Below are 27,757 nucleotides of genomic sequence, written 5' to 3' on the forward strand. Positions count from 1 at the left end.
ATTTGGCCTTGAATTTGATCCAGAATGCCGGCAGAGATGTTATGTCAAACATAGCTTTCTGCCTACCGACATTTGCAAGCTCAAGGAGTTGATCTCCTTCCTGCGCTGACGGATGACGTGGGGGTAATAACCTCGCATGCGTTCAAGCTCAACAGTGGGGGTGACAGGGAATGAGCAAAGGTGCAGCTGACTCTTATCGCCAAATCATATCCTTTCCTCACGGCCCGGTAGTACAGGCTTTGCGGCCCAGTGGTTGGGGACCGCTGTCCTACACTAAGCAGGAGCCTCTACTGTCAACTGAATTCCCTATTGCTATTGGCTAATTGGACTAGAGAAGAACAATTGCCTCCTTGAAATTATATACTGTTCACCATCCTTGGAAGTTTTTGTGTTTTATTGATTTCCAGTATTGAATCACAGTGGATTTGATTTGGCTTTTTTTGACACTGATCAGCAGAAAACGACTCTTTCATGTCAAAGTGAAAGCAGATCTCTACAAAGTGATCTCAATTAATTACAAATATAAAACACAAAATAATTGATTGCATAAGTATCCACCCCCTTCACGTCAGAATTTAATAGATGTGTCTCTAGCAGCAATTACAGCCTTGAGTCTGTGTGGACAGGTCTCTACCAGCTTTGCACATCTGGATACTGCAATTTTCCCCCATTCTTTACAAAACTGCTCAAGCTCTGTCAGATTGCATGGGGATCATGAGTGAACAGCCCTTTTCAGGTTCAGCCACAAATTCTCAATTGGATTAAGGTCTGGACTCTGACTTGTCCACTTCAGGACATAAACTTTGTTGTTCTTAAGCCATTCCTGTGTAGCTTTGTCTTTATGCTTGGGATCATTGTCTTGCTGGAAAACAAATCTTCTCCCAAGTCACAGTTCTCTTGCAGGTTTTGCTCCAGGATTTTCCTGTATCTTGCTGCATTCATTTTACCCTCTACCTTCACAAGCCTTTCCGGGCCTGCTGCAGTGAAGCATCCCCACAGCCATGATGCAGCCACCACCATGCTTCACAGTAGGGATGGTTTGTTTTTGATGATGTGCAGTGTTTGGCTTATGCCAAACATAGTGTTTAGTCTGATGCCCAAAAAGCTCAACTTTCATTTCATCAGACCATAGAACCTTTTTCCAGCTGACTTCAGAGTCTCCCACATGCCCTCTAGCAGACTCTAGCCAAGATTTCATGTGAAATTTTTTCAACAGTGGCTTTTTCTTTGCCACAATCCCATAAAGCTGCAACTGGTGAAGCAGCCAGGCAACAATTGTATGCACAGTCTATCCCAGCTCAACCATTGCAGCTTTTAACTCCTCCAGAGTTGTCATAAGTCTCTTGGTGGTCTTCCTCACTATTCCCTTTCTTGCATGGTCACTCAGTTTTTGAGGCCAGCCTGCTCTAGGCTGATTTACATCTGTGCCAAATTCTTTCCATTTCTTGAGGGATATTCAGTGATTTTGAAATTTATTTGTATCCATCTCCTGACCTGTGCTTTTCAATGACTTTTTTGTAGAGTTGCTTGGAGTTTTCTTTTGTCTTTATGATGTAGTTTTTGCTAGGATTCTGACTCACCAGCAGTTGGACCTTCCAGATACAGATGTATTTTTTACCACAATCAATTGAAACTCCTTGCATGCACATGGTGATCTCCATTTAACTAATTACGGAACTTCTAAATCCAATTGAGTACACCACTGATGATTTGGTATGTCATATTAAAGGTGGTGAACCCTTTTGCAATCATTTATTTCATGTTTTATATTTGTAATTAATTTAGATCACTTTGTAGAGATCTGTTTCCCTTTGACACAAGAGTTTTCTTCTGTTGATCAGTGTCAAAAAAAGCCAAATTAAATCCACTGTGATTCAATGTTGTAAAACCATAAAACATGAAAACTTCTGGGAGGGAGGTAGGGTTGAAAGCTTTTTATAGGCACCACACACACACACACACACACACACACACACAGACACTTCACTTCTCTGTATGACCAGCCATCAATGTGAACCCACCTACTGCTAAAGTGGAGGTCGAGGTCCTATTTGTCACTGAAGGGGTCTGTTCTCTTTCGGTCTCAGATGTAGTAGTGATTACATTAGACTGTGTCATTATGTGCAAGGCCCAGTCCCGGATCGCCGTCACTCTTGTGTAGACACCAGGTCTGTTTGGTCGGGCGCAACCTTCTCCCCAGCTCACAATACCAGCCAGGAACCATTTGCCTGGTGACTCCTCACACACCAAGGGGCCACCAGAATCACCCTACAGAAAGGAAGTACGCAACAGAAATTATCATATCTTTGAGAGTAAAGTTCTGTGCATTTTCACAACTCAAAACTTCACTGTGTGGTGGCAAAGAATAATTTCCAGATTGCAATTAGAATCCACCTGGAGATGTATTGAAGTATTTTAAAATAGTGCAGGGTGTAAAGATGACTGGAATGCGTTGGTCTCAATCACTTTTTCATTGCCCTTTCTGCTTATACATTATTCAAGTGTACAACTACTTGGATTGTCTGAAGAAAAGAAATGACCTTCATAATATTGTATTTATATAGGGTGGGTATACATAAATGAAATGTTTATCGTGTTATAGGGCAACTTTTGTATGCAGAGGGTGGTGAGTATATGGAATGAGCTCCCAAAGGAAAAGGTTGAGGCTGGTACAATAGTATCATTTAAGAACCACTTGGACAGGTACCTGGAGTGAAGGGGCCTGCTGGTAAATTGACTGAAGACAGGAAATTGGGACTATCTAGATGGACAATGGGGTCAATATTCTCTCTTTGGGCCAAAAGGCCTGCATTGCTCTAGGACTTTAAAATAAATCAATGTTAATTCGAATCAGGTTTAATATCACTGGCATATGTTTTGAAATTTAACTTTGTGGCAGCGGTACAATGCAATACATGCTAAATAAAGAAAAAAGCTGAAATGTAGTAAGAGTATATATGTGTATATTAAGTAGTTAACTTAAAATGTAGTGTAAAAGAATAGAAAAATTAGTGAGGTAGTGTTCATGGGTTCAATGTCCATCTAGAAACCAGATGGCAGAGGGGAAGGAGCTGTTCCTGAATTGCTGAGGGTGTGTCTTCAGCTTGCTGTACCTCTATCCGGATGGTAACAATGAGAAGCAGGCATGTCCTGGGTGGTGGGGGTCCTGAATGATGGAATCTGCTTTTCTGAGCACCATTCTTTGAAGATGTCATGGATACTCTAGAGGCTAGTACCCATGATGGAGCTGACTAGTAAGTTAGTAAGTAGCTTGGATTTGTTATGCATTGATTAAGTGGCTAATACATCTACTGCAAGTGACAGCAATAATATTCAAACTCAGTACACTTAAGGCTGTTTCTCCTCAGCCTGAGCTGGGTTTCATTCTGCCATCCAAAGCACCCCATAGCTGAAAAAAAGTCCACACAAAAGCAAATCCAGCTGCTGCCATTCATCAAGTACTCAGCACATCACTTGCCTTACAGCTGTCCACTCCACCAGCTGAGAATCCGGCACAAATCATTCGTGGTGTTACAGGGTATCTATTGAGTTTGACACATTCGCTCATATTGAATATTGGAACATGGGCTTTCTGGAGGATGATGGGTAAATAACCTGTGATGGAATCAGAGAAATTGTGTGTTATGGGACATTGCAAATTTAAATTGAACAAGGAATATCACCTTTCTGTTGATGTGTAAATAAGAGCAATGAATCGAGTGAAATGAGATGTCATTGCTTGAATTTGAGCATATACCCATAGATAATAAAGCTCGCTGACAAACTGCTCTATACTGTGAGTTTGTAAGTTGTACATTGTGGTCAGAAAATGAAATCCTTTCAGTCAGATCCTGCACTTAGCTTTTGAAATTCAAGTCATTCCTAGACTTTTGTACACATGGAGAGTTTATAATGAGATCGAGATGGCTAAAACTCTCAGTTCCTTCCATTGGGTTCCTCTCTTGACTATAGCAGTGGGGCCCAGTCTTGTTTGGATTCCGAGCATTACTTAGGAATCGTCACTCAGATTGTGTACCAGATCAGTACTGATTAGGTTCTGAGCCCATTGATTTCAATAAGGATTAGAAGACAAAGGTTTCGGTGAAGGGAGGCAGTTACTTAAGAAGTGGGAACAGGAGCAGACCATTCAGCCATCTGAGTCTTTACCACTGTCCAACGAGATTCTTCCAAAATTTGTATTCTACCAAAAACAGAATTTTCCTGCCTTATCTCCATATCACTCAATTCCTCTAGAGCCAGAAATCTTCCGATCTCTGTATTAAATTAATTTACTAACTGATCTCCATAATCCTCCAGGGTAGAAAATTCCAGAACCTCACTAACCTCTGTGTGTAGCAGTTTTTCTTCTTTTCAGTTCTGAATGCCTAACACTTATTTTGGGACTGGGAAGCTGAATAACTTTGTATTTGAAAGGCAAGATTTACAGTGCTGTACTGCCAGGACAGAAGGGTGAGAGTGCTCCTACATAGAACTAGTACAGACTTATTGAACTGCATCCAAGCAGTAGACGTCCTGTGCAGAAGATGGCTCACTACGAAGAGAATCAGTAACATTATATAACAAATTGTAAACAGAAGGAAATGCTTTTAAAAATAATTCAGATCCGCACCACTTCCTTCACGAAGGGTTCCCCATCCTGTGATACTGCAGTTCTTTCCTGTGGGGAAGATGTGCACGGGGGATGGCAGGCACACAGGCTGGATAGATCTGGAGAATGATACGGGGCTAGATAACTCCAGTACAGCCACGTCGTAATCAGCGGATCTTCCGTCAAATAAGGGGTGAGAAACGATCCTCGTAATACTCCTTCTCACTGTTGTAGCATGTTGACTGTCTCTATAGATAGTTCCCAAATCTGCCTCCCAGCTCAGTGGATTTGGATTCCTGCAGAAAGAAAACAAAATCAGAAAGATTATTCAAGTCTCACTACTAACTTCTTAATGAAGGATTTCAGTTTTTCTTTTTGAAGCTGGACTCTCTCATAAGGCCATGGTTGATTGACTGTTGATTGTCACTGATGTAAGTTCCCTGAGCTCTACCAATCATTGAAGTGCAATTTCCCAGACAATAATTCTCGACGTATGTTACCTTTCATTAGAAGTACAATTCCCTCTTTACACATCCAATGCTTGGAAGCAACTTAGTGGACTATAAATTGCTAAGAACTACATTCTATTTGGATACATATTCTTCTATTAATAATCTCATGGGAAGACCCCTGTGGATTGACTCTCACACCAATATACTGTAGTTACCCATGTACTACTCCCACAGGGGCAAACTAGTTTATCAATTTGTAGTCATTTTCTGCTACACAGATTAACATCAACCGATGTAGCACAGATTATAATTCTGTGATTATCAATTACACACAGGCCTAAGACCAGCTTTTCCAACTTTGATCAGATTTGATCTGCTCATCTGCTCTTTGTGCGTTCATTCTAACAGCCTTAGCATCTCTGGGCGCTGATCCCACTCTAACTGGGAGCAGTGGTCAGTTACCAAGTAGTAACTCTGGTAAGGGAAAAATTGCCTGGCATTTACTTAAGGGTATAGTTGCTGTGGTGGAATGTATGTGCTGTTCAGGGAGAGGGCGGCCCTTCTGATGAAGAGGCTTGTCGTGTCCATTTACTCACTCATATTTGGCTCCCACTGGACACTGGGCTCTCACCTGTGGCTCCAAGTCGCTGTTTGCATGCAACAGTGGCCACACCCATACACCACTTTGACAGGCAAGCTAAAGCAAGTGAGGGTAGCTAGTGGACTTCATACCCTGGTGAGGGAGGGGCATTCTGATCCTAGCACGTGAAGCCAGCTCCAGTTTACTGGGTGGCTGAGATCCACCAGCCACGAAAGCAGTTCTGCAATGTTCCATGGAGAGCAAAGGGTATGGCAAGGCACAGGAGAAGTCTCGATCATCCACTGCCACCAAGGAAGACCCCAGCTGTGATGACTGGACTGGACTTCCGAGATCGAGAGTGTGGAACTTCCCCAGTGGTACGGCTTTTCCGCTATAGAAACTTTCTCACCTAGTACCTTTGTGCAGTTCACATCATACAAGAATTGCAGAAATCTCGTGTCACCGTCAGATACAATTATCATAGTTGTCGGCGTTCTAATGCCCTGTAGGATACAGTCACCTGGGTACTGCATCCCATTGGGATACCACTACTTAAGTTCTGACACCTCCTCAAGTCTAGCTGTCTGGTACTAATGCCTACTGGGGTATATTTGCATGTATATTGACTCTCACTGTGGTACAGTTACCTGCGTACTGATCCTCATAGAGGTACCATTTGCATCACACTCGTTCTGTCTGACTTACATCCCAAAGACCCTTTCACATCTCAGTAATGCGATATTGTTGTGTACAGCTAGATCTTTAACTGCAGAAGCCAACATGCCCTGATATCCCCTGATCACCATCATGACACAATGCACTGTAATCAGGGTCTGAAATTGAGATTTTTCACTTTCTAACCAATGTCCTTATTGCCACACTGGCAATCCTGTGTGTTCAACTATGCTCAAGGCTGGCAGCGTCATTTGCAGACGACAGACTGACCCCAAGACCATTAGTTCTTATAGTTGTTTCCTGAAAGTTTTACCAAAAATATGGGGCTATGTGGCAGGAAAGTTCTAGCCAGTGTTTAGAGTAGGTTACATGGTCGACGTAACATTGCGGGCCTGTAATGTGCTGTAGATTTCTATGTTCTATATTCTATGTTCTAAATGAAGCACTAGGAACTCAAAATAAATCATAAAACTACTGATCATACTATTAAAAATATAAAACCCATGTGAGTGAAGTTTGTGTGTTTTTCTTGGTCTGGGATTTCCTAACTGGTTTTCACCATATAACCATATAACAATTATAGCACGGAAACAGGCCATCTCGGCCCTTCTAGTCTGTGCCGAACTCTTACTCTCACCTAGTCTCACTGACCTGCACTCAGCCCATAACCCTGCATTCCCTTCCTGTCCATATATCTATCCAATTTAAATTTAAATGTTAAAACATCGAACCTGCCTCAACCACTTATGCTGGAAGGTGGTTCCACACAGCTACCACTCTCTGAGTAAAGAAGTTCCCCCTCATGTTACCCCTAAACTTTTGCCCTTTAACTCTCAACTCATGTCCTCTTGTTTGAATCTCCCCCACTCTCAGTGGAAAAAGCCTATCCACATCAACTCTATCTATCCCCCTCATAATTTTAAATACCTCTATCAAGTCCCCCCTCAACCTTCTACGCTCCAAAGAATAATGACCTAACTTGTTCAACCTTTCTCTGTAACTTAGGATATGAAACCCAGACAACATTTTAGTAAATCTCCTCAGTACTCTCTCAATTTTATTGACATCTTTCTTATAATTTGGTGATCAGAGCTGTACACAATACTCCAAATCTGGACTCACCAATGCCTTATACAATTTCAACATTACATCCCAGCTCCTATTGAATTACATATGGATGAACAAAGTAAAGTGCATAAATTAAATAATGTGCGGAATGTGATGTGGCAGGGAGTTCAAAAGCCCAATGGCCTGAGGGAAGAAGCTGTTCCCCATCCTGACCGTTCTTGGGTTTATATATTGGAATCTCCTACCTGATGGTAGAATGTCAAAGTGGTTGGTGGATGGATGGGTGGGATCCTTGATAAAGCCAAGGGCCCCGCATGCTCAGTACTCCTAATAAATGTCCCAAATAGATGGAAATGAGACCCGTATGATCCTCTTAGCCATTCTCACAGTCCTTTGTAGTGACTTCTGATCTGATGCACCGCTACTCCCGTATTAGTTGGAGATGCAGGTTGCCAGGATGCTCTCAATGGTGCTCCTGTTCAATTCAGTTAAGATGGGGAGGGTGGGGATACCTTGCTTGGCTAAATCTTGCTTGCCAATAACTGATGATGCGGTTTGAGCCGAACCCTGCGACTCAGTCATGTGTCAGCAGTGTGAACAGCAGCAGACTAAGCACACAGCCCTGGGGAATGCCAGTGCTCGGGGTAATTGGACTAGAGGTGTTGCTTCCCACACGGACTGACTGCAGCCTTTCTGTTAAGAAATGCAGGACCCAGCTACAGAGTGTGGCTTTGAGACCCAGCAAGGACAGGTTTCCCACCAGTTTCAGGGGAATGATGGTGTTAAACACGAAACTGCAGATTATAAGCAACAACCTACGTATCAGACCTCATTTTCCAGGTGGGACAGGACAGAATGGAGGGCAGAGGTTATGGCATCATTAGTGGAGCAATTCAAGCAATTAATGAACTGGAACGGGTCCAATGTAGCCAGGAGAATGGATTTTATGCAAACCACCAAACATTTTCCAGATGATTAAAGAATGACTTACTTTATAAAACAGTGAGCAGCTGAGATCAGCCAGGTGTCTGCCACAAGCGTGGCCCCACATGCATGGCGCCTGTTAATTAAACGCAGGCTGACTTGCCAGGGCCACTCACCCTCAGTAGCATCTGCGCCCCCCACAATTCTGTTGGATAGTTGGGGTGCACCACAGCCTATGAAAGTGAGCAGACAAGATGAACGTTATCAAACATCTAAGCTGTCAATTGTTCCAAAAGAAGTCCGCATCCTGAGCTGAATGCTCTCTAAAGGCAGAAAATCATGCACAAAAGCCTAAAAGTTCCAGATATCCATCAGGGATTACTATCATTGCTAGCATAGGTTAGGAGCTGTCCTGCTCGTGACCACGGCTTCCAAACTATTCCTGAGAGAACGTATAAGAAATACACCATGTTTTTTATGTCCAGCTATCCGTGCCGCACCCCAAAATGGACTACATCTAGGGTAATGCAGAGGGAGATTAACTTTCTGTCTAAGTTCTGCTTTGCCTGTCCCGGGGTCAGGTGAATGAGTCAGTGATGAAGAAGATTTACTGTGTGTATAACGCTGTGCAGCAGTTCACGCGTGTGTGTGTGTGTATCTGTATGAATGTATATTGGAATAGGTTTCTGGTATAGTCATAGTCATCCTTTATTGATCCCGGGGAAAATTGGTTTTCATTATGGTTGCACCATAAATAATGAAATAGTAATAAAACCATAAATAGTTAAAAAGTAATATGTAAATTATGCCAGGAAATAAGTCCAGGACCAGCCTATTGGCTCAGGGTGTCTGACCCTGAGCCAATAGAGGAAGTGTCTTGAGTTCAGTGTTAACATCTCCCACTTCCAAAAGGAAAAAATTGTGACAAACACTTATCAAAGGCTCTCTTTCCTAAATATTGTGAGAGAAGCACGCTCAGCAGCTTAAAAATTTGATGCTGATGGTACAAGGTAATGACGCACACATCCTTGATATACCTAGTTTTTATGAGGGTTTCAGCCTGTCTTTCTTTTTCCTTCCCAACTTCTGCACTTGCCCATAACTCTGATAATGATGCAGAAAGGTCCTATTCTAATGCAACAGTCACTGCAAGTCTTTCATATCTGTTGTTAACATAAATAATTATAATGAAGGGGAAGCCTTGGGACTTTGGTTCAATGTATTTCCAGAAATTAAAAAATCAGAAAATATACACTGTCTCTTTAAATATGCTGATATAGTTTTGTCAATTCAGATTTCATCTTCTCAAAAAGTCTCACAGTGATGCAGCAGACAAGGAACTACCCTTTCCTCCAGATATCTCTTTTCACTTCAGAGATCACATCTGGCACCTGAACTCAAATTGTCTGAGGTATAAGGTGCCGTACTTCAACCAGGGATGAAATGGAGAAGCTGATGGCAGCCTGTAATTAAATTTAAGCAAACTGATTTGCAGGAGGCTGTCTGTAAAACTGGTAGCAGAATGATTTATTTTGATATGGGGATAGAGGATAGACTCCAAATAAAGATGGGATTCCCAACACACCTTCATGGAGATGGAACAAAATAACTACAGGCAACATGGATCATTCAGTAAAGTTCTGAAGGATTCCACAAGAAGTATCTCAGTTTCTGTGCACCTTAGAGCTGGTCTCGTCTTTCCTACTGTGATTTGTTGGGTGTTTATGCTAGTGGGAACTCAGTAGGCAGAAATAGCATTTCATCAGAAAAGGAATCCTTATTAATCAATTAACATGTTGCAAGGTGTAAACAGCTGTGATTTATAGTCTGCATAGAACATAAAACTTACTGCATTCCATCTCATCTGACTGGTCCAAGCAATCAATTACATTGTCACACTCTGGGTTGATCTTGGTAAGGCACTGGCCATTGTTGCAGATGTAATTCCCATGTGTGCAGTTTTCTGCTATTTTTAACAAAAGAGCATTAGTATTTTATACTTGAGAATGTTAAGATATATATTGGAACAATACCTCAAAGTCTTTTTAGACAAGCAGAAAGTTTATTTCTGAGAAATGAAAAGTGAAGTATCATAACAGAATGATCATAACAACAGAACCCTGTTACCTGAACATCATGGCCAATGCTGATTAGCTTCTCACATATAGAACTTGACACTTTCCAGTTGATGGGAACAATGATTGGGATGTGGAGTGATTAGGGACAGCACAATAGCGTAGTGGTTAGCGAAATGCTGTTGCAGCACCAGCAACCCAGACTCGTTGCCTGCCTTTGCCTGTAAGGAGTTTGTGCTTTCTCCCCATGTTTCCTATGGTGGGGTGGCTAAGACCTGAAGACACAGCCTTAAACTGGAGGGGCATCCTTTTAGAAAAGAGATGAGGAGGAATTTCTTTAGCCAGAGAGTGGAGAATCTATGGAATACTCTGCCACAGGCAGCTGTGGAGGCCAAGTCATTGGCTATATTTAAGGCAGAGGTTGATAGATTCTGGATTAGTCAGGGCATGAAGGGATATGGGGGAAGGCAGGAGATTGGGGCTGAGAAGAAAAATGGATCAGCCATGATGAAATGGCGGGGCAGACTCAATGGGCCAAATGGCCTCATTCTCCTCCTCTTTCTTATGGTGTTCCTCTGTGTGGGCTTCCTATGAGTGCTCTGGTTTCCTTCCACATTCCAAAGACGTACGGGTTAATAAAATAATTAATCGCACGGGTACAACTGGCTGGCATAGGTTCGTTGGGCAGTGAGGTCCTGTTACAGTGTTGTATCTCTAAATTTAAAAAAAATGAAACCTGCACACAGCAATGATTGCTGATAATTAGCTCCAAATATCTACGTTATCCTTGGACAACTTGCCAACTAACACAGAACCTGTAGTACAATCTCTGACACCATCACACTCTGTGTTGTGTTTATTGATGCAATTATCGTCAGAACACTTGAAAGTAGTGTCTGTACAATGAACCTCCGAAACAGGAAAGAATAATGTTAATCCAATTTCATATATGATCTCTCTAACCCCTTAAAGTCTCTTCCTCTCTCAAACTGTGTGACGGAAGGGGTGTGAAAGAGTAATTGCAGACTTGTTCCAGTTTTTCTTTGCACATTTGCGTCATTGTTCCCCTCCTTTTCTGAAGTGATTAACTCTCACTGGTGTATGGTCAAATTACATGGGTTAACCAGACCCATTCACACACCTCAACTAGTGAGGCTGTGTCACATGCAAGTTTACATGATAAATATTGAGAACCGTGAGATCTATAAAATCATGACAGAGACATTGTCTGAAGGGACAGGGGCAGTGACAAAAAGCAAACTGGGGGATGGGGTGGGGGGAGAGCATGGGGTGACAAGATTGGGGTGGGCTCACATCTTCCTACAGGGCAGGGGAAGCAGTAGTAAGATCATCAGCGGGAGCAGAAGAAGTGGAGCAATCTGTAGGAGGCCTTGTGAATCTTGAGACGTTGGTGTGGATTATTTAAAGAGGCTTGTATTCACCAGTGGACAGAGAACAAGAGAGCAGAGGCTGAGGCTTCTAACTGCGCCCAATTTTCCACACACACCACTGCATGCAAGGTGCCTGACTATAATCATAGTGGTACTACAGAGTCAGTGGGAAATACCTGTTCTTTCATATTCCATGGAAGGAGAAGTCAAGTCAAGTTTATTGTTAGTTAACTATATACATGTATATGACTTATATAACCATATAACGTATACAGAAATGGGACAACGTTTTTCCAAACCAGGGTTAAAAGCATTGTAGTACACGAAACTCATGGTAACTTATGAAGGTAAGGATAAAATGTACAGATGACTCACACATAAATAACAAACTTAAAGAGCATTAATATTAAATATTGTAAGGCACAGAACAGATTAACCAGTGGCAATTCAAATATGATGTTGCAGGGAGCTCAGAAGCCTAATGGCCTGGTGGAAGAAATTGTTTCTCATCTTGACTGAGAAGTCAGATAACTTACCCTAACTATTCTGTGTTGAAATAAAAACTCATCAAACCTGGCAGAAAATATGTACGTACTGGTGAAATTTTGTGGGTCCAGCAGGGAGATCCCAAAACAGGCATGGTATTGTCTTTGGCTAATTAAATTGACCAATTAAATGTGTCCTGTATTAGTTTCATATCATATTGGGAGACCTACAAACACTCAGCACGGACCCATCTGAATTCATTAATGTGTACATTCTGCCTATTTTGTGGATGAAAACAGCCAAACGCAGAGCAGACCAGATATGACCCCAAATAGCCCTGTGTGAGGTCCACATCATTGAGCCAGGATACGTGCTAGGACCCACCAGTGATCTGTAGTTAACAGTCAAGATTCACGATTGTTTAATGTCATTTCCTATGCACAAATGTAAGGAGAACAAAATAAATATTACAAAGATCCGATGCAGGCCAAAAAAAGCACAAAGATAACGAACACAATAATAATAACAATAAGAAACACCACAATAAATATAAATACATAAGATAGCTTATACACATAGATTGTCCGTAATGTGACACTAGGCTGCACACCAGATGACTGATGTGAAATTATAAAGTAGTGGTGGAGTTAGTGGATGGAGGTGTTGATTAGTCTTACGGCTTGGGAAAAGTAACTGCTGAGTTTGGTGGTCCTAGTGTGGACGCTACGTAGCCTCCTCTCTTATGGGAGTGGGACACAGTCCATGAACTGGGTGTGTGAGATTTTTCATGATGTTACTGGCACCTTTTCTGTATATATGTCCTATACCAGTGGTCCCCAACCTTATTTGCACTGCGGACCAGTTTAATGTCAACAATATTCTTGCGGACCGGCCGACCGGGGTGGTGGGGTGGTAGTAGGGTTGCCAACAGACAAGAGTAGCAGTCAAATACGTTGTGCTTACCCCGTGAAAGACTACAATCACCATGAAGCCTTGCGTGAGTACCAGTGCGCATGCGTGCACCTGCCGATCTTTTTTCCTGCAAGTCGTTTTTGGCGATTCTTTTCGGGGGAGGGAATGTTAATCACGAACGGAATATAGGTGATAAGTGGCTAGTACACTCAATTTCGTTTCTAAAAGGCTTTATCTAATGAATTTAATATGAAGCACACAGCGCATAGTTTCCTCGCATGGATATAGTGATAAGTTAATTATCAGGGGAGGACAGGGGAGCTTGAAGCAAGTGTTGAACGAATTTCCAGTAGAAGTGGTACAGGCAGGTTCCATATTATCATTTAAAGAAAAATTTGATAGGTATATGGACAGGAAAGGAATGGAGGGTTATGGACTAAGTGCAGGTCGGTGGGACTAGGTGAGAGTATCGTTCGGCACGGACCGGAAGGGCAGAGAAGGCCTGTTTCCATGCTGTAACTGCTATATAGTTATTTAAGTAAGTCAATAGCATCATAACATTTTAAGTACCATTTGGATATTAAACACACAGCACATTTTCCCCGTATGAACATATAAAGTCATTGTAAAACACCAATATCGTGAATCAGTGGGAGCGCTGGGCTTGTTTCCCTGCAACGAGATGGTCCTATCGAGGGGTGATGGGAGACACCGATACTCGAAGGGGGTTCCTTATGTCCAGTCTATTCCGCAATTTAGTTTTCGTTGCATTCGTTGCAGAGATATGTTGGAAATGGAAGCAACGTTTTCAGTGCCTTCGTGGCTATCTCAGGATATTTGGCCTTGAGTTTGATCCAGAATGCCGGCAGAGATGTTATGTCAAACATACCTTTCTGCCTACCGTCATTTGCAAGCTCAAGGAGTTGATCTCCTTCCTGCGCTGACGGATGACGCGCGGGTAATGACCTCTCATGCGTTCAAGCTCAACAGTGGGGGTGACAGGGAATGAGGAAAGGTGCAGCTGACTCTTATCGCCAAATCATATCCTTTCCTCACGGCCAGGTATACATGCTTTGCGGCCCGGTGGTTGGGGACCGCTGCCCTACACTAAGCAGGAGCCTCTACTGTCTACTGATTTCCCTATTGCTATTGGCTAATTGGACTAGAGAAGAACAATTGCCTCCTTGAAATTATATAGTGTTCACCACCTTTGGAAGTTTTTGTGTTTTATTGATTTCCAGTATTGAATCACAGTGGATTTGATTTGGCTTTTTTTGACACTGATCAGCAGAAAACGACTCTTTCATGTCAAAGTGAAAACAGATCTCTACAAAGTGATCTAAATTAATTACAAATATAAAACACAAAATAATTGATTGCATAAGTATCCACCCCCTTCAAGTCAGAATTTAATAGATGTGCCTTTGGCAGCAATTGCAGCCTTGAGTCTGTGTGGACAGGTCTCTACCAGCTTTGCACATCTGGATACTCAAGCTCTGTCAGATTGCATGGGGATCATGAGTGAACAGCCCTTTTCAGGTTCAGCCACAAATTCTCAATTGGATTAAGGTCTGGACTCTGACTTGGCCACTTCAGGACATAAACTTTGTTGTTTTTAAGCCATTCCTGTGTAGCTTTGGTTTTATGCTTGGGATCATTGTCTTGCTGGAAAACAAATCTTCTCCCAAGTCACAGTTCTCTTGCAGGTTTTCCTCCAGGATTTTCCTGTATTTTCCTGCATTCATTTTACCCTCTACCTTCACAAGTCTTTCAGGGCCTGCTGCAGTGAAGCATCCCCACAGCCATAATGCAGCCACCACCATGCTTCACAGTAGGGATGGTTTGTTTTTGATGATGTGCAGTGTTTGGCTTATGCCAAACATAGTGTTTAGTCTGATGCCCAAAAAGCTCAACTTTCATTTCATCAGACCATAGAACCTTTTTCCAGCTGACTTCAGAGTCTCCCACATGCCCTCTAGCAGACTCTAGCCAAGATTTCATGTGAAATTTTTTCAACAGTGGCTTTTTCTTTGCCACAATCCCATAAAGCTGCAACTGGTGAAGCAGCCAGGCAACAATTGTATGCACAGTCTATCCCAGCTCAACCATTGCAGCTTTTAACTCCTCCAGAGTTGTCATAGGTCTCTTGGTGGTCTTCCTCACTAGTCCCTTTCTTGCATGGTCACTCAGTTTTTGAGGCCAGCCTGCTCTAGGGCTGATTTACATCTGTGCCATATTCTTTCCATTTCTTGAGGGATATTCAGTGATTTTGAAATTTATTTGTATCCATCTCCTGACTTGTGCTTTTCAATGACTTTTTTGTAGAGTTGCTTGGAGTTTTCTTTTGTCTTTATGATGTAGTTTTTGCTAGGATTCTGACTCACCAGCAGTTGGACCTTCCAGATACAGATGTATTTTTTACCACAATCAATTGAAACACCTTGCATGCACACGGTGATCTCCATTTAACTAATTACGGAACTTCTAAATCCAATTGAGTACACCACTGATGATTTGGTATGTCATACTAAAGGGGGTGAACCCTTATGCAATCATTTATTTTATGTTTTATATTTGTAATGAATTTAGATCACTTTGTAGAGATCTGTTTCCCTTTGACACAAGAGTTTTCTTCTGTTGATCAGTGTCAAAAAAAGCCAAATTAAATCCACTGTGATTCGATGTTGTAAAACAATAAAACATGAAAACTTCTGGGAGGGAGGTAGGGTTGAAAGCTTTTTATAGGCACCACAGACACAGACACAGACACACACACACACACACACACACACACACACACATACACACTTCACTTCTCTGTATGACCAGCCATCAATGTGAACCCACCTACTGCTAAAGTGGAGGTCGAGGTCCTATTTGTCACTGAAGTGGTCTGTTCTCTTTCGGTCTCAGATGTAGTAGTGATTACATTAGACTGTGTCATTATGTGCAAGGCCCAGTCCCGGATCGCCGTCACTCTTGTGTAGACACCAGGTCTGTTTGGTCGGGCGCAACCTTCTCCCCAGCTCACAATACCAGCCAGGAACCATTTGCCTGGTGACTCCTCACACACCAAGGGGCCCCCAGAATCACCCTACAGAAAGGAAGTACACATCAGAAATTACTACATCTTTGAGAATAAAGTTCTGTGCATTTTCACAATTCAGAAATTCACTGTGTGGTAGCAAAGAATAATTTCCAGATTGCAATTAGAATCCACCTAGAGATGTATTGAAGTATTTTAAAATAGTGCAGGGTGTAAAGATGACTGGAATGCGTTGGTCTCAATCACTTTTTCATTGCCCTTTCTGCTTATACATTATTCAAGTGTACAACTACTTGGATTGTCTGAAGAAAAGAAATGACCTTCATAATATTGTATTTATATAGGGTGGGTATACATAAATGAAATGTTTATCGTGTTATAGGGCAACTTTTGTATGCAGAGGGTGGTGAGTATATGGAATGAGCTCCCAAAGGAAAAGGTTGAGGCTGGTACAATAGTATCATTTAAGAACCACTTGGACAGGTACCTGGAGTGAAGGGGCCTGCTGGTATATTGACTGAAGACAGGAAATTGGGACTATCTAGATGGACAATGGGGTCAATATTCTCTCTTTGGGCCAAAAGGCCTGCATTGCTCTAGGACTTTAAAATAAATCAATGTTAATTCGAATCAGGTTTAATATCACTGGCATATGTTGTGAAATTTAACTTTGTGGCAGCGGTACAATGCAATACATGCTAAATAAAGAAAAAAGCTGAAATGCAGTAAGAGTATATATGTGTATATTAAGTAGTTAACTTAAAATGTAGTGTAAAAGAATAGAAAACTAAGTGAGGTAGTGTTCATGGGTTCAATGTCCATCTAGAAACCAGATGGCAGAGGGGAAGGAGCTGTTCCTGAATTGCTGAGGGTGTGTCTTCAGCTTGCTGTACCTCTATCCGGATGGTAACAATGAGAAGCAGGCATGTCCTGGGTGGTGGGGGTCCTGAATGATGGAATCTGCTTTTCTGAGCACCATTCTTTGAAGATGTCTTGGATACTCTGGAGGCTAGTACCCATGATGGAGCTGACTAGTAAGTTAGTAAGTAGCTTGGATTTGTTATGCATTGATTAAGTGGCTAATACATGTACTGCAAGTGACAGCAATAATATTCAAACTCAGTACAGTTAAGGCTGTTTCTCCTCAGCCCGAGCTGGGTTTCATTCTGCCATCCAAAGCACCCCATAGCTGAAAAAAAGTCCACACAAAAGCAAATCCAGCTGCTGCCATTCATCAAGTACTCAGCACATCACTTGCCTTACAGCTGTCCACTCCACCAGCTGAGAATCCGGCACAAATCATTCGTGGTGTTACAGGGTATCTATTGAGTTTGACACATTCGCTCATATTGAATATTGGAACACGGGCTTTCTGGAGGATGATGGGTAAATAACCTGTGATGGAATCAGAGAAATTGTGTGTTATGGGACATTGCAAATTTAAATTGAACAAGGAATATCACCTTTCTGTTGATGTGTAAATAAGAGCAATGAATCGAGTGAAATGAGATGTCATTGCTTGAATTTGAGCATATACCCATAGATAATAAAGCTCGCTGACAAACTGCTCTATACTGTGAGTTTGTAAGTTGTACATTGTGGTCAGAAAATGAAATCCTTTCAGTCAGATCCTGCACTTAGCTTTTGAAATTCAAGTCATTCCTAGACTTTTGTACACATGGAGAGTTTATAATGAGAACGAGATGGCTAAAACTCTCAGTTCCTTCCATTGGGTTCCCCTCTTGACTATAGCAGTGGGGCCCAGTCTTGTTTGGATTCCCAGCATTACTTAGGAATCATCACTCAGATTGTGTACCAGATCAGTGCTGATTGGGATCTGAGCCCATTGATTTCAATAAGGATTAGAAGACAAAGGTTTCGGTGAAGGGAGGCAGTTACCTAAGAAGTGGGAACAGGAGCAGACCATTCAGCCATCTGAGTCTTTACCACTGTCCAACGAGATCCTTCCAAAATTTGTATTCTACCAAAAACAGAATTTTCCTGCCTTATCTCCATATCACTCAATTCCTCCAGAGCCAGAAATCTTCTGATCTCTGTATTAAATTAATTTACTAACTGATCTCCATAATCCTCCAGGGTAGAAAATTCCAGAACCTCACTAACCCCTGTGTGTAGCAGTTTTTCTTCTTTTCAGTTCTGAATGCCTAACACTTATTTTGGGACTGGGAAGCTGAATAACTTTGTATTTGAAAGGCAAGATTTACAGTGCTGTACTGCCAGGACAGAAGGGTGAGAGTGCTCCTACATAGAACTAGTACAGACTTATTGAACTGCATCCAAGCAGTAGACGTCCTGTGCAGAAGATGGCTCACTACGAAGAGAATCAATAACAGTATATAACAAATTGTAAACAGAAGGAAATGCTTTTAAAAATAATTCAGATCCGCACCACTTCCTTCACGAAGGGTTCCCCATCCTGTGATACTGCAGTTCTTTCCTGTGGGGAAGATGTGCACGGGGGATGGCAGGCACACAGGCTGGATAGATCTGGAGAATGATACGGGGCTAGATAACTCCAGTACAGCCACGTCGTAATCAGCGGATCTTCCGTCAAATAAGGGGTGAGAAACGATCCTCGTAATACTCCTTCTCACTGTTGTAGCATGTTGACTGTCCCTATAGATAGTTCCCAAATCTGCCTCCCAGCTCTGTGGATTTGGATTCCTGCAGAAAGAAAACAAAATCAGAAAGATTATTCAAGTCTCACTACTAACCTCTTAATGAAGGATTTCAGTTTTTCTTTTTGAAGCTAGACACTCTCATAAGGCCATGGTTGATTGACTGTTGATTGTCACTGATGTAAGTTCCCTGAGCTCTACCAATCATTGAAGTGCAATTTCCCAGACAATAATTCTCGACGTATGTTACCTTTCATTAGAAGTACAATTCCCTCTACACATCCAATGCTTGGAAGCAACTTAGTGGACTATAAATTGCTAAGAACTACATTCTATTTGGATACATATTCTTCTATGAATAATCTCATGGGAAGACCCCTGTGGATTGACTCTCACACCAATATACTGTAGTTACCTATATACTACTCCCACAGGGGCAGTTTCCAGGACATTTAGTTCCAAACTAATTTATCAATTTGTAGTCATTTTCTGCAACACAGATTAACATCAACCCATGTAGCACAGATTATAATTCTGTGATTATCAGTTCCACACAGGCCTAAGGCCAGCTTTTCCAACTTTGATCAGATTTGATCTGCTCATCTGCTCTTTGTGCGTTCATTCTAACAGCCTTAGCGTCTCTGGGCGCTGATCCCACTGTAACTGAGAGCAGTGGTCAGTTACCAAGTAGTAACTCTGGTAAGGGAAAAATTGCCTGGCATTTACTTAAGGGTATAGTTACTGTGGTGGAATGTATGGGCTGTTCAGGGAGAGGGCGGCCCCTCTGATGAAGAGGCTTGTCGTGTCCACTTACTCACTCATATTTGGTTCCCACTGGACACTGGGCTCTCACCTGTGGCTCCAAGTCGCTGTTTGCATGCAACAGTGGCCACACCCGTACACCACTTTGACAGGCAAGCTAAAGCAAGTGAGGGTAGCTAGCGGACTTCATACCCTGGTGAGGGAGGGGCATTCTGATCCTAGCACGTGAAGCCAGCTCCAGTTTACTGGGTGGCTGAGATCCACCAGCCACGAAAGCAGTTCTGCAATGTTCCATGGAGAGCAAAGGGCATGGCAAGGCACAGGAGAAGTCTCGATCATCCACTGCCACCAAGGAAGACCCCAGCTGTGATGACTGGACTGGACTTCAATGATCAAGAGTGTGGAACTTCCCCAGTGGTACGGCTTTTCCGCTATAGAAACTTTCTCACCTAGTATCTTTGTGCAGTTCACATCATACAAGAATTGCAGAAATCTCGTGTCACCGTCAGATACAATAATCATAGTTGTCGGCGTTCTAATGCCCTGTAGGATACAGTCACCTGGGTACTGCATCCCATTGGGATACCACTACTTAAGTTCTGACACCTCCTGAAGTCTAGCTGTCTGGTACTAATGCCTACTGGTGTATATTTGCATGTATATTGACTCTCATTATGGTACGGTTACCTGCGTACTGATCCTCATAGAGGTACCATTTGCATCACGCTCGTTCTGTCTGACTTACATCCCAAAGACCCTTTGACATCTCAATAATGCGATATTGTTGTGTACAGATAGATCTTTAACTGCAGAAGCCATCATGCCCTGATATCCCCTGATCACCATCATGACACAATGCACTGTAATCAGGGTCTGAAATTGAGATTTTTCACTTTCTAACCAATGCCCTTATTGCCACACTGGCAATCCTGTGTGTTCAACTATGCTCAAGGCTGGCAGCGTCATTTGCAGACGACAGACTGACCCCAAGACCATTAGTTCTTATAGTTGTTTCCTGAAAGTTTTACCAAAAATATGGGGCTATGTGGTAGGAAAGTTCTCGCCAGTTTTTAGAGTAGGTTACATGGTCGACGTAACATTGCGGGCCTGTAATGTGCTTTAGATTTCTATGTCCTATATTCTATGTTCTAAATGAAGCACTAGGAACTCAAAATAAATCATAAAACTACTGATCATACTATTAAAAATATAAAACCCATGTGAGTGAAGTTTGTGTGTGTTTCTTGGTCTTGGATTTCTTAACTGGTTTTCACCATATAACCATATAACAATTATAGCACGGAAACAGGCTATCTCGGCCCTTCTAGTCCGTGCCGAACTCTTACTCTCACCTAGTCTCACTGACCTACACTCAGCCCATAACCCTCCTTTCCTTTCCTGTCCATATATCTATCCAATTTAAGTTTAAATGTTAAAACATCGAACCTGCCTCAACCACTTATGCTGGAAGGTGGTTCCACACAGCTACCACTCTCTGAGTAAAGAAGTTCCCCCTCATGTTACCCCTAAACTTTTGCCCTTTAACTCTCAACTCATGTCCTCTTGTTTGAATCTCCCCCACTCTCAGTGGAAAAAGCCTATCCACATCAACTCTATCTATCCTCCTCATAATTTTAAATACCTCTATCAAGTCCCCCCTCAACCTTCTACGCTCCAAAGAATAATGACCTAACTTGTTCAACCTTTCTCTGTAACTTAGGATATGAAACCCAGACAACATTTTAGTAAATCTCCTCAGTACTCTCTCAATTTTATTGACATCTTTCTTATAATTTGGTGATCAGAGCTGTACACAATACTCCAAATCTGGACTCACCAATGCCTTATAAAATTTCAACATTACATCCCAACTCCTATTGAATTACATATGGATAAACAAAGTAAAGTGCATAAATTAAATAATGTACAGAATGTGATGTGGCAGGGAGTTCAAAAGCCCAATGGCCTGAGGGAAGAAGCTGTTCCCCATCCTGACCGTTCTTGGCTTTATATATTGGAATCTCCTACCTGATGGTAGAATGTCAAAGTGGTTGCTGGATGGATGGGTGGGATCCTTGATAACGCCAAGGGCCCCGCATGCTCAGTACTCCTAATAAATGTCCCAAATGAATGGAAATGAGACCCCTATGATCCTCTTGGCCATTCTCACAGTCCTTTGTAGTGACTTCTGATCTGATGCACCGCTACTCCCGTATTAGTTGGAGATGCAGCTTGCCAGGATGCTCACAATGGTGCTCCTGTTCAATTCAGTTAAGATGGAGAGGGTGGGGATACCTTGCTTGGCTAAATCTCCTCAGGAGTCAGAGGCATTGCTGTGTCTTCTTATTCAGGGAGGTGATATTGAGAGACCAGGTGAGGTTTCATTGTTGATGAGGTCAATAACTGATGATGCAGTTTGAGCCGAGCCCTGCGACTCAGTCATGTGTCAGCAGTGTGAACAGCAGCAGACTAAGCACACAGCCCTGGGGAATGCCAGTCCTCGGGGTATTTGGAGTAGAGATGTTGCTTCCCACACGGACTGACTGCAGCCTTTCTGTTCAGAAATGCAGGACCCAGCTACAGAGTGTGGCTTTGAGACCGAGCAAGGACAGGTTTCCCACCAGTTTCAGGGAAATGATGGTGTTAAACACGAAACTGCAGATTATAAGCAACAACCTACGTATCAGACCTCATTTTCCAGGTGGGACAGGACAGAGTGGAGGGCAGAGGCTATGGCATCATTAGTGGAGCAATTCAAGCAATTAATGAACTGGAAAGGGTCCAATGTAGCCAGGAGAATGGATTTTATGCAAACCACCAAACGTTTTCCAGATGGTTAAAGAATGACTTACCTTATAAAACAATGAGCAGCTGAGATCAGCCAGGTGTCTGCCACAAGCGTGGCCCCACATGCATGGCGCCTGTTAATTAAACGCAGGCTGACTTGCCAGGGCCACTCACCCTCAGTAGCATCTGCGCCCCCCACAATTCTATTGGATAGCTGGGGTGCACCACAGCCTATGAAAGTGAGCAGACAAGATGAACGTAATCAAACATCTAAGCTGTCAATTATTCCAAAAGAAGTCCGCATCCTGAGCTGATTGATCTCTAAAGGCAGAAAATCATGCACAAAAGCCTAAAAGTTCCAGATATCCATCAGGGATTACTATCACTGCTAGCATAGGTTAGGAGCTGTCCTGCTTGTGACCACGGCTTCCAAACTATTCCTGAGAGAACGGATAAGAAATACACCATGTTTTTTATGTCCAGCTATCCGTGCCGCACCCCAAAATGGACTACTTCTAGGGTAATGCAGAGGGAGATTAACTTTCTGTCTAAGTTATTCTCTGCCTGTCCCGGGGTCAGGTGAATGAGTCAGTGATGAAGAAGATTTACTGTGTGTATAACGCTGTGCAGCAGTTCACGTGTGTGTGTGTGTATCTGTATGAATGTATATTGGAATAGCTTTCTGGTATAGTCATAGTCATCCTTTATTGATCCCGGGGAAAATTGGTTTTCATTACAGTTGCACCATAAATAATTAAATGGTAATAAAACCATAAATAGTTAAAAAGTAATATGTAAATTATGCCAGGAAATAAGTCCAGGACCAGCCTATTGGCTCAGGGTGTCTGACCCTGAGCCAATAGAGGAAGTGTCTTGAGTTCAGTGTTAACATCTCCCACTTCCAAAAGCAAAAAATTGTGACAAACACTTATCAAAGGCTCTCTTTCCTAAATATTGTGAGAGAAGCACGCTCAGCAGTTTAAAAATTTGATGCTGATGCTACAAGGTAATGACGCACACATCCTTGATATACCTAGTTTTTATGAGGGTTTCAGCCTGCCTTTCTTTTTCCTTCCCAACTTCTGCACTTGCCCATAACTCTGATAATGATGCAGAAAGGTCCTATTCTAATGCACCAGTCACTGCAAGTCTTTCATATCTGTTGTTAACATAAATAATTATAATGAAGGGGAAGCCTTGGGACTTTGGTTCAATGTATTTCCAGAAATTAAAAAATCAGAAAATATACACTGTCTCTTTAAATATGCTGATATAGTTTTGTCAATTCAGATTTCATCTTCTCAAAAAGTCTCACAGTGATGCAGCAGACAAGGAACTACCCTTTCCTCCAGATATCTCTTTTCACTTCAGAGATCACATCTGGCACCTGAACTCAAATTGTCTGAGGTGTAAGGTGCCGTACTTCAACCAGGGATGAAATGGAGAAGCTGATGGCAGCCTGTAATTAAATTTAAGCAAACTGATTTGCAGGAGGCTGTCTGTAAAACTGGTAGCAGAATGATTTATTTTGATATGGGGATAGAGGATGGACTCCAAATAAAGATGGGATTCCCAACACACCTTCATGGAGATGGAACAAAATAACTACAGGCAACATGGATCATTCAGTAAAGTTCTGAAGGATTCCACAAGAAGTATCTCAGTTTCTGTGCACCTTAGAGCTGGTCTTGCCTTTCCTACTGTGATTTGTTGGGTGTTTATGCAAGTGGGAACTCAGTAGGCAGAAATAGCATTTCATCAGAAAAGGAATCCTTATTAATCAATTAACATGTTGCAAGGTGTAAACAGCTGTGATTTATAGTCTGCATAGAACATAAAACTTACTGCATTCCATCTCATCTGACTGGTCCAAGCAATCAATTACATTGTCACACTCTGGGTTGATCTTGGTAAGGCACTGGCCATTGTTGCAGATGTAATTCCCATGTGTGCAGTTTTCTGCTATTTTTAACAAAAGAGCATTAGTATTTTATACTTGAGAATGTTAAGATATATATTGGAACAATACCTCAAAGTCTTTTTAGACAAGCAGAAAGTTTATTTCTGAGAAATGAAAAGTGAAGTATCATAACAGAATGATCATAACAACAGAACCCTGTTACCTGAACATCATGGCCAATGCTGATTAGCTTCTCACATATAGAACTTGACACTTTCCAGTTGATGGGAACAATGATTGGGATGTGGAGTGATTAGGGACAGCACAATAGCGTAGTGGTTAGCGAAATGCTGTTGCAGCACCAGCAACCCAGACTCGTTGCCTGCCTTTGCCTGTAAGGAGTTTGTGCTTTCTCCCCATGTTTCCTATGGTGGGGTGGCTAAGACCTGAAGACACAGCCTTAAACTGGAGGGGCATCCTTTTAGAAAAGAGATGAGGAGGAATTTCTTTAGCCAGAGAGTGGAGAATCTATGGAATACTCTGCCACAGGCAGCTGTGGAGGCCAAGTCATTGGCTATATTTAAGGCAGAGGTTGATAGATTCTGGATTAGTCAGGGCATGAAGGGATATGGGGGAAGGCAGGAGATTGGGGCTGAGAAGAAAAATGGATCAGCCATGATGAAATGGCGGGGCAGACTCAATGGGCCAAATGGCCTCATTCTCCTCCTCTTTCTTATGGTGTTCCTCTGTGTGGGCTTCCTATGAGTGCTCTGGTTTCCTTCCACATTCCAAAGACGTACGGGTTAATAAAATAATTAATCGCACGGGTACAACTGGCTGGCATAGGTTCGTTGGGCAGTGAGGTCCTGTTACAGTGTTGTATCTCTAAATTTAAAAAAAATGAAACCTGCACACAGAATTGATTGCTGATAATTAGCTCCAAATATCTACGTTATCCTTGGACAACTTGCCAACTAACACAGAACCTGTAGTACAATCTCTGACACAATCACACTCTGTGTTGTGTTTATTGTTGCAATTATCATCAGAACACTTGAAAGTAGTGTCTGTACAATGAACCTCTGAAACAGGAAAGAATAACGTTAATCCAATTTCATATATGATCTCTCTAACCCCTTAAAGTCTCTCCCTCTCTCAAATTGTGTGACGGAAGGGGTGTGAAAGAGTAATTGCAGACTTGGTCCAGTTTTTCTTTGCACATTTGCGTCATTGTTCCCCTCCTTTACTGAAGTCATTAACTCTCACTGGTGTATGGTCAAATTACATGGGTTAACCAGACCCATTCACACACCTCAACTAGTGAGGCTGTGTTACATGCAAGTTTACATGATAAATATTGAGAACCGTGAGATCTATAAAATCATGACAGAGACATTGTCTGAAGGGACAGGGCAGTGACAAAAAGCAAACTGGGGGGTGGGGTGGGGGGGAGAGCATGGGGTGACCAGATTGGGGTGGGCTCACTTCTTCCTACAGGGCAGAGGAAGCAGTAGTAAGATCATCAGTGGGAGCAGAAGAAGCGGAGCAATCTATAGGAGGCCTTGTGAATCTTGAGACTTTGGTGTGGATTATTTAAAGAGGCTTGTATTCACCAGTGGACAGAGAACAAGAGAGCAGAGGCTGAGGCTTCTAACTGAGCCCAATTTTCCACACACACCACTGCATGCAAGGTGCCTGACTATAATAATAACAATAAGAAACACCACAATAAATATAAATACATAAGATAGCTTATACACATAGATTGTCCATAATGTGACACTGGGCTGCACATCAGATGACTGATGTGAAATTATAAAGTAGTGGTGGAGTTAGTGGATGGAGGTGTTGATCAATCTTACGGCTTGGGGAAAGTAACTGCTGAGTTTGGTGGTCCTGGTGTGGATGCTACATAGCCTCCTCTCTTATGGGAGTGGGACACAGTCCATGAACTGGGTGTGTGAGATTTTTCATGATGTTACTGGCACCTTTTCTGTATATATGTCCTATACCAGTGGTCCCCAACCTTATTTGCACTGCGGACCAGTTTAATGTCAACAACATTCTTGCGGACCGGCCGACCGGAGTGGTGGGGTGGTAGTAGGGTCGCCAATGGACAAGAGTAGCAGTCAAATACGTTGTGCTTACCCCGAGAAAGACTACAATGACCATGAAGCCTTGCGTGAGCACCAGTGCGCATGCGTGACCTGCACATGCGTGCACCTGCCGATCTTTTTCCCTGCAAGTCGTTTTTGGCGATTCTTTTCGGGGGGGGGGGTGGAATGTTAATCACGAATGGAATATAGGTGATAAGTGGCTAGTACACTCAATTTCGTTTCTAAAAGGCTTTATCTAATGAATTTAATATGAAGCACACAGCGCATAGTTTCCTGGCATGGATATAGTGATAAGTTAATTATCAGGGGAGGACAGGGGAGCTTGAAGTAAGTGTTGAACGAATTTCCAGTAGAAGTGGTACAGGCAGGTTCCATATTATCATTTAAAGAAAAATTGAATAGCTATATGGACAGGAAGGGAATGGAGGGTTATGGACTGAGTGCAGGTCGGTGGGACTAAGTGAGAGTATCGTTCGGCACGGACCGGAAGGGCAGAGAAGGCCTGTTTCCGTGCTGTAACTGCTATATGGTTATATAAGTAAGTCAATAGCATCATAACATTTTAAGTACCGTTTGGATATTAAACACACAGCACATTTTCCCCGTATGAACATATAAAGTCATTGTAACACACCAATATCGTGAATCAGTGGGAGCGCTGGGCTTGTTTCCCTGCAACGAGACGGTCCTATCGAGGGATGATGAGAGACACCGATACTCGAAGGGGGTTCCTTATGTCCAGTCTATTCCGCAATTTAGTTTTCGTTGCATTCGTTGCAGAGATATGTTGGAAATGGAAGCAACGTTTTCAGTGCCTTCGTGGCTATCTCAGGATATTTGGCCTTGAGTTTGATCCAGAATGCCGGCAGAGATGTTATGTCAAACATACCTTTCTGCCTACCGTCATTTGCAAGCTCAAGGAGTTGATCTCCTTCCTGCGCTGACGGATGACGTGGGGGTAATAACTTCGCATGCGTTCAAGCTCAACAGTGGGGGTGACAGGGAATGAGCAAAGGTGCAGCTGACTCTTATCGCCAAATCATATCCTTTCCTCACGGCCAGGTATACATGCTTTGCGGCCCGGTGGTTGGGGACCGCTGCCCTACACTAAGCAGGAGCCTCTACTGTCTACTGATTTCCCTATTGCTATTGGCTAATTGGACTAGAGAAGAACAATTGCCTCCTTGAAATTATATAGTGTTCACCACTCTTGGAAGTTTTTGTGTTTTATTGATTTCCAGTATTGAATCACAGTGGATTTGATTTGGCTTTTTTTGACACTGATCAGCAGAAAACGACTCTTTCATGTCAAAGTGAAAACAGATCTCTACAAA

General features: G+C 42.5%; 1 protein-coding gene across 8 annotated transcripts in view; it reads right to left on the minus strand.

The window, feature by feature from the left end:
* Window positions 1–27,757, minus strand: part of tmprss9 (transmembrane serine protease 9) — a 114,198-nt gene that overhangs the window by 37,661 nt on the left and 48,780 nt on the right. For 6 of the 8 annotated variants that reach the window (XM_072244225.1, XM_072244229.1, XM_072244231.1 and 3 more), the window contains exons 19-28: window positions 24,252–24,368; window positions 22,472–22,637; window positions 18,629–18,903; window positions 17,477–17,613; window positions 16,020–16,266; window positions 10,158–10,274; window positions 8,376–8,541; window positions 4,631–4,905; window positions 3,479–3,615; window positions 2,022–2,268 (exon numbers count right to left, since the gene is read on the minus strand). In XM_072244225.1, the coding sequence (XP_072100326.1) occupies window positions 2,022–2,268; window positions 3,479–3,615; window positions 4,631–4,905; window positions 8,376–8,541; window positions 10,158–10,274; window positions 16,020–16,266; window positions 17,477–17,613; window positions 18,629–18,903; window positions 22,472–22,637; window positions 24,252–24,368 (1,884 nt within the window). The remainder of the gene's footprint in view (window positions 1–2,021; window positions 2,269–3,478; window positions 3,616–4,630; window positions 4,906–8,375; window positions 8,542–10,157; window positions 10,275–16,019; window positions 16,267–17,476; window positions 17,614–18,628; window positions 18,904–22,471; window positions 22,638–24,251; window positions 24,369–27,757) is intronic. The other 2 variants (XM_072244228.1, XM_072244230.1) reach the window with 2 other exon arrangements.

The sequence above is a fragment of the Mobula birostris genome, chromosome 26, assembly GCF_030028105.1.
Source record: "Mobula birostris isolate sMobBir1 chromosome 26, sMobBir1.hap1, whole genome shotgun sequence".
Taxonomy (NCBI): domain Eukaryota; kingdom Metazoa; phylum Chordata; class Chondrichthyes; order Myliobatiformes; family Myliobatidae; genus Mobula; species Mobula birostris.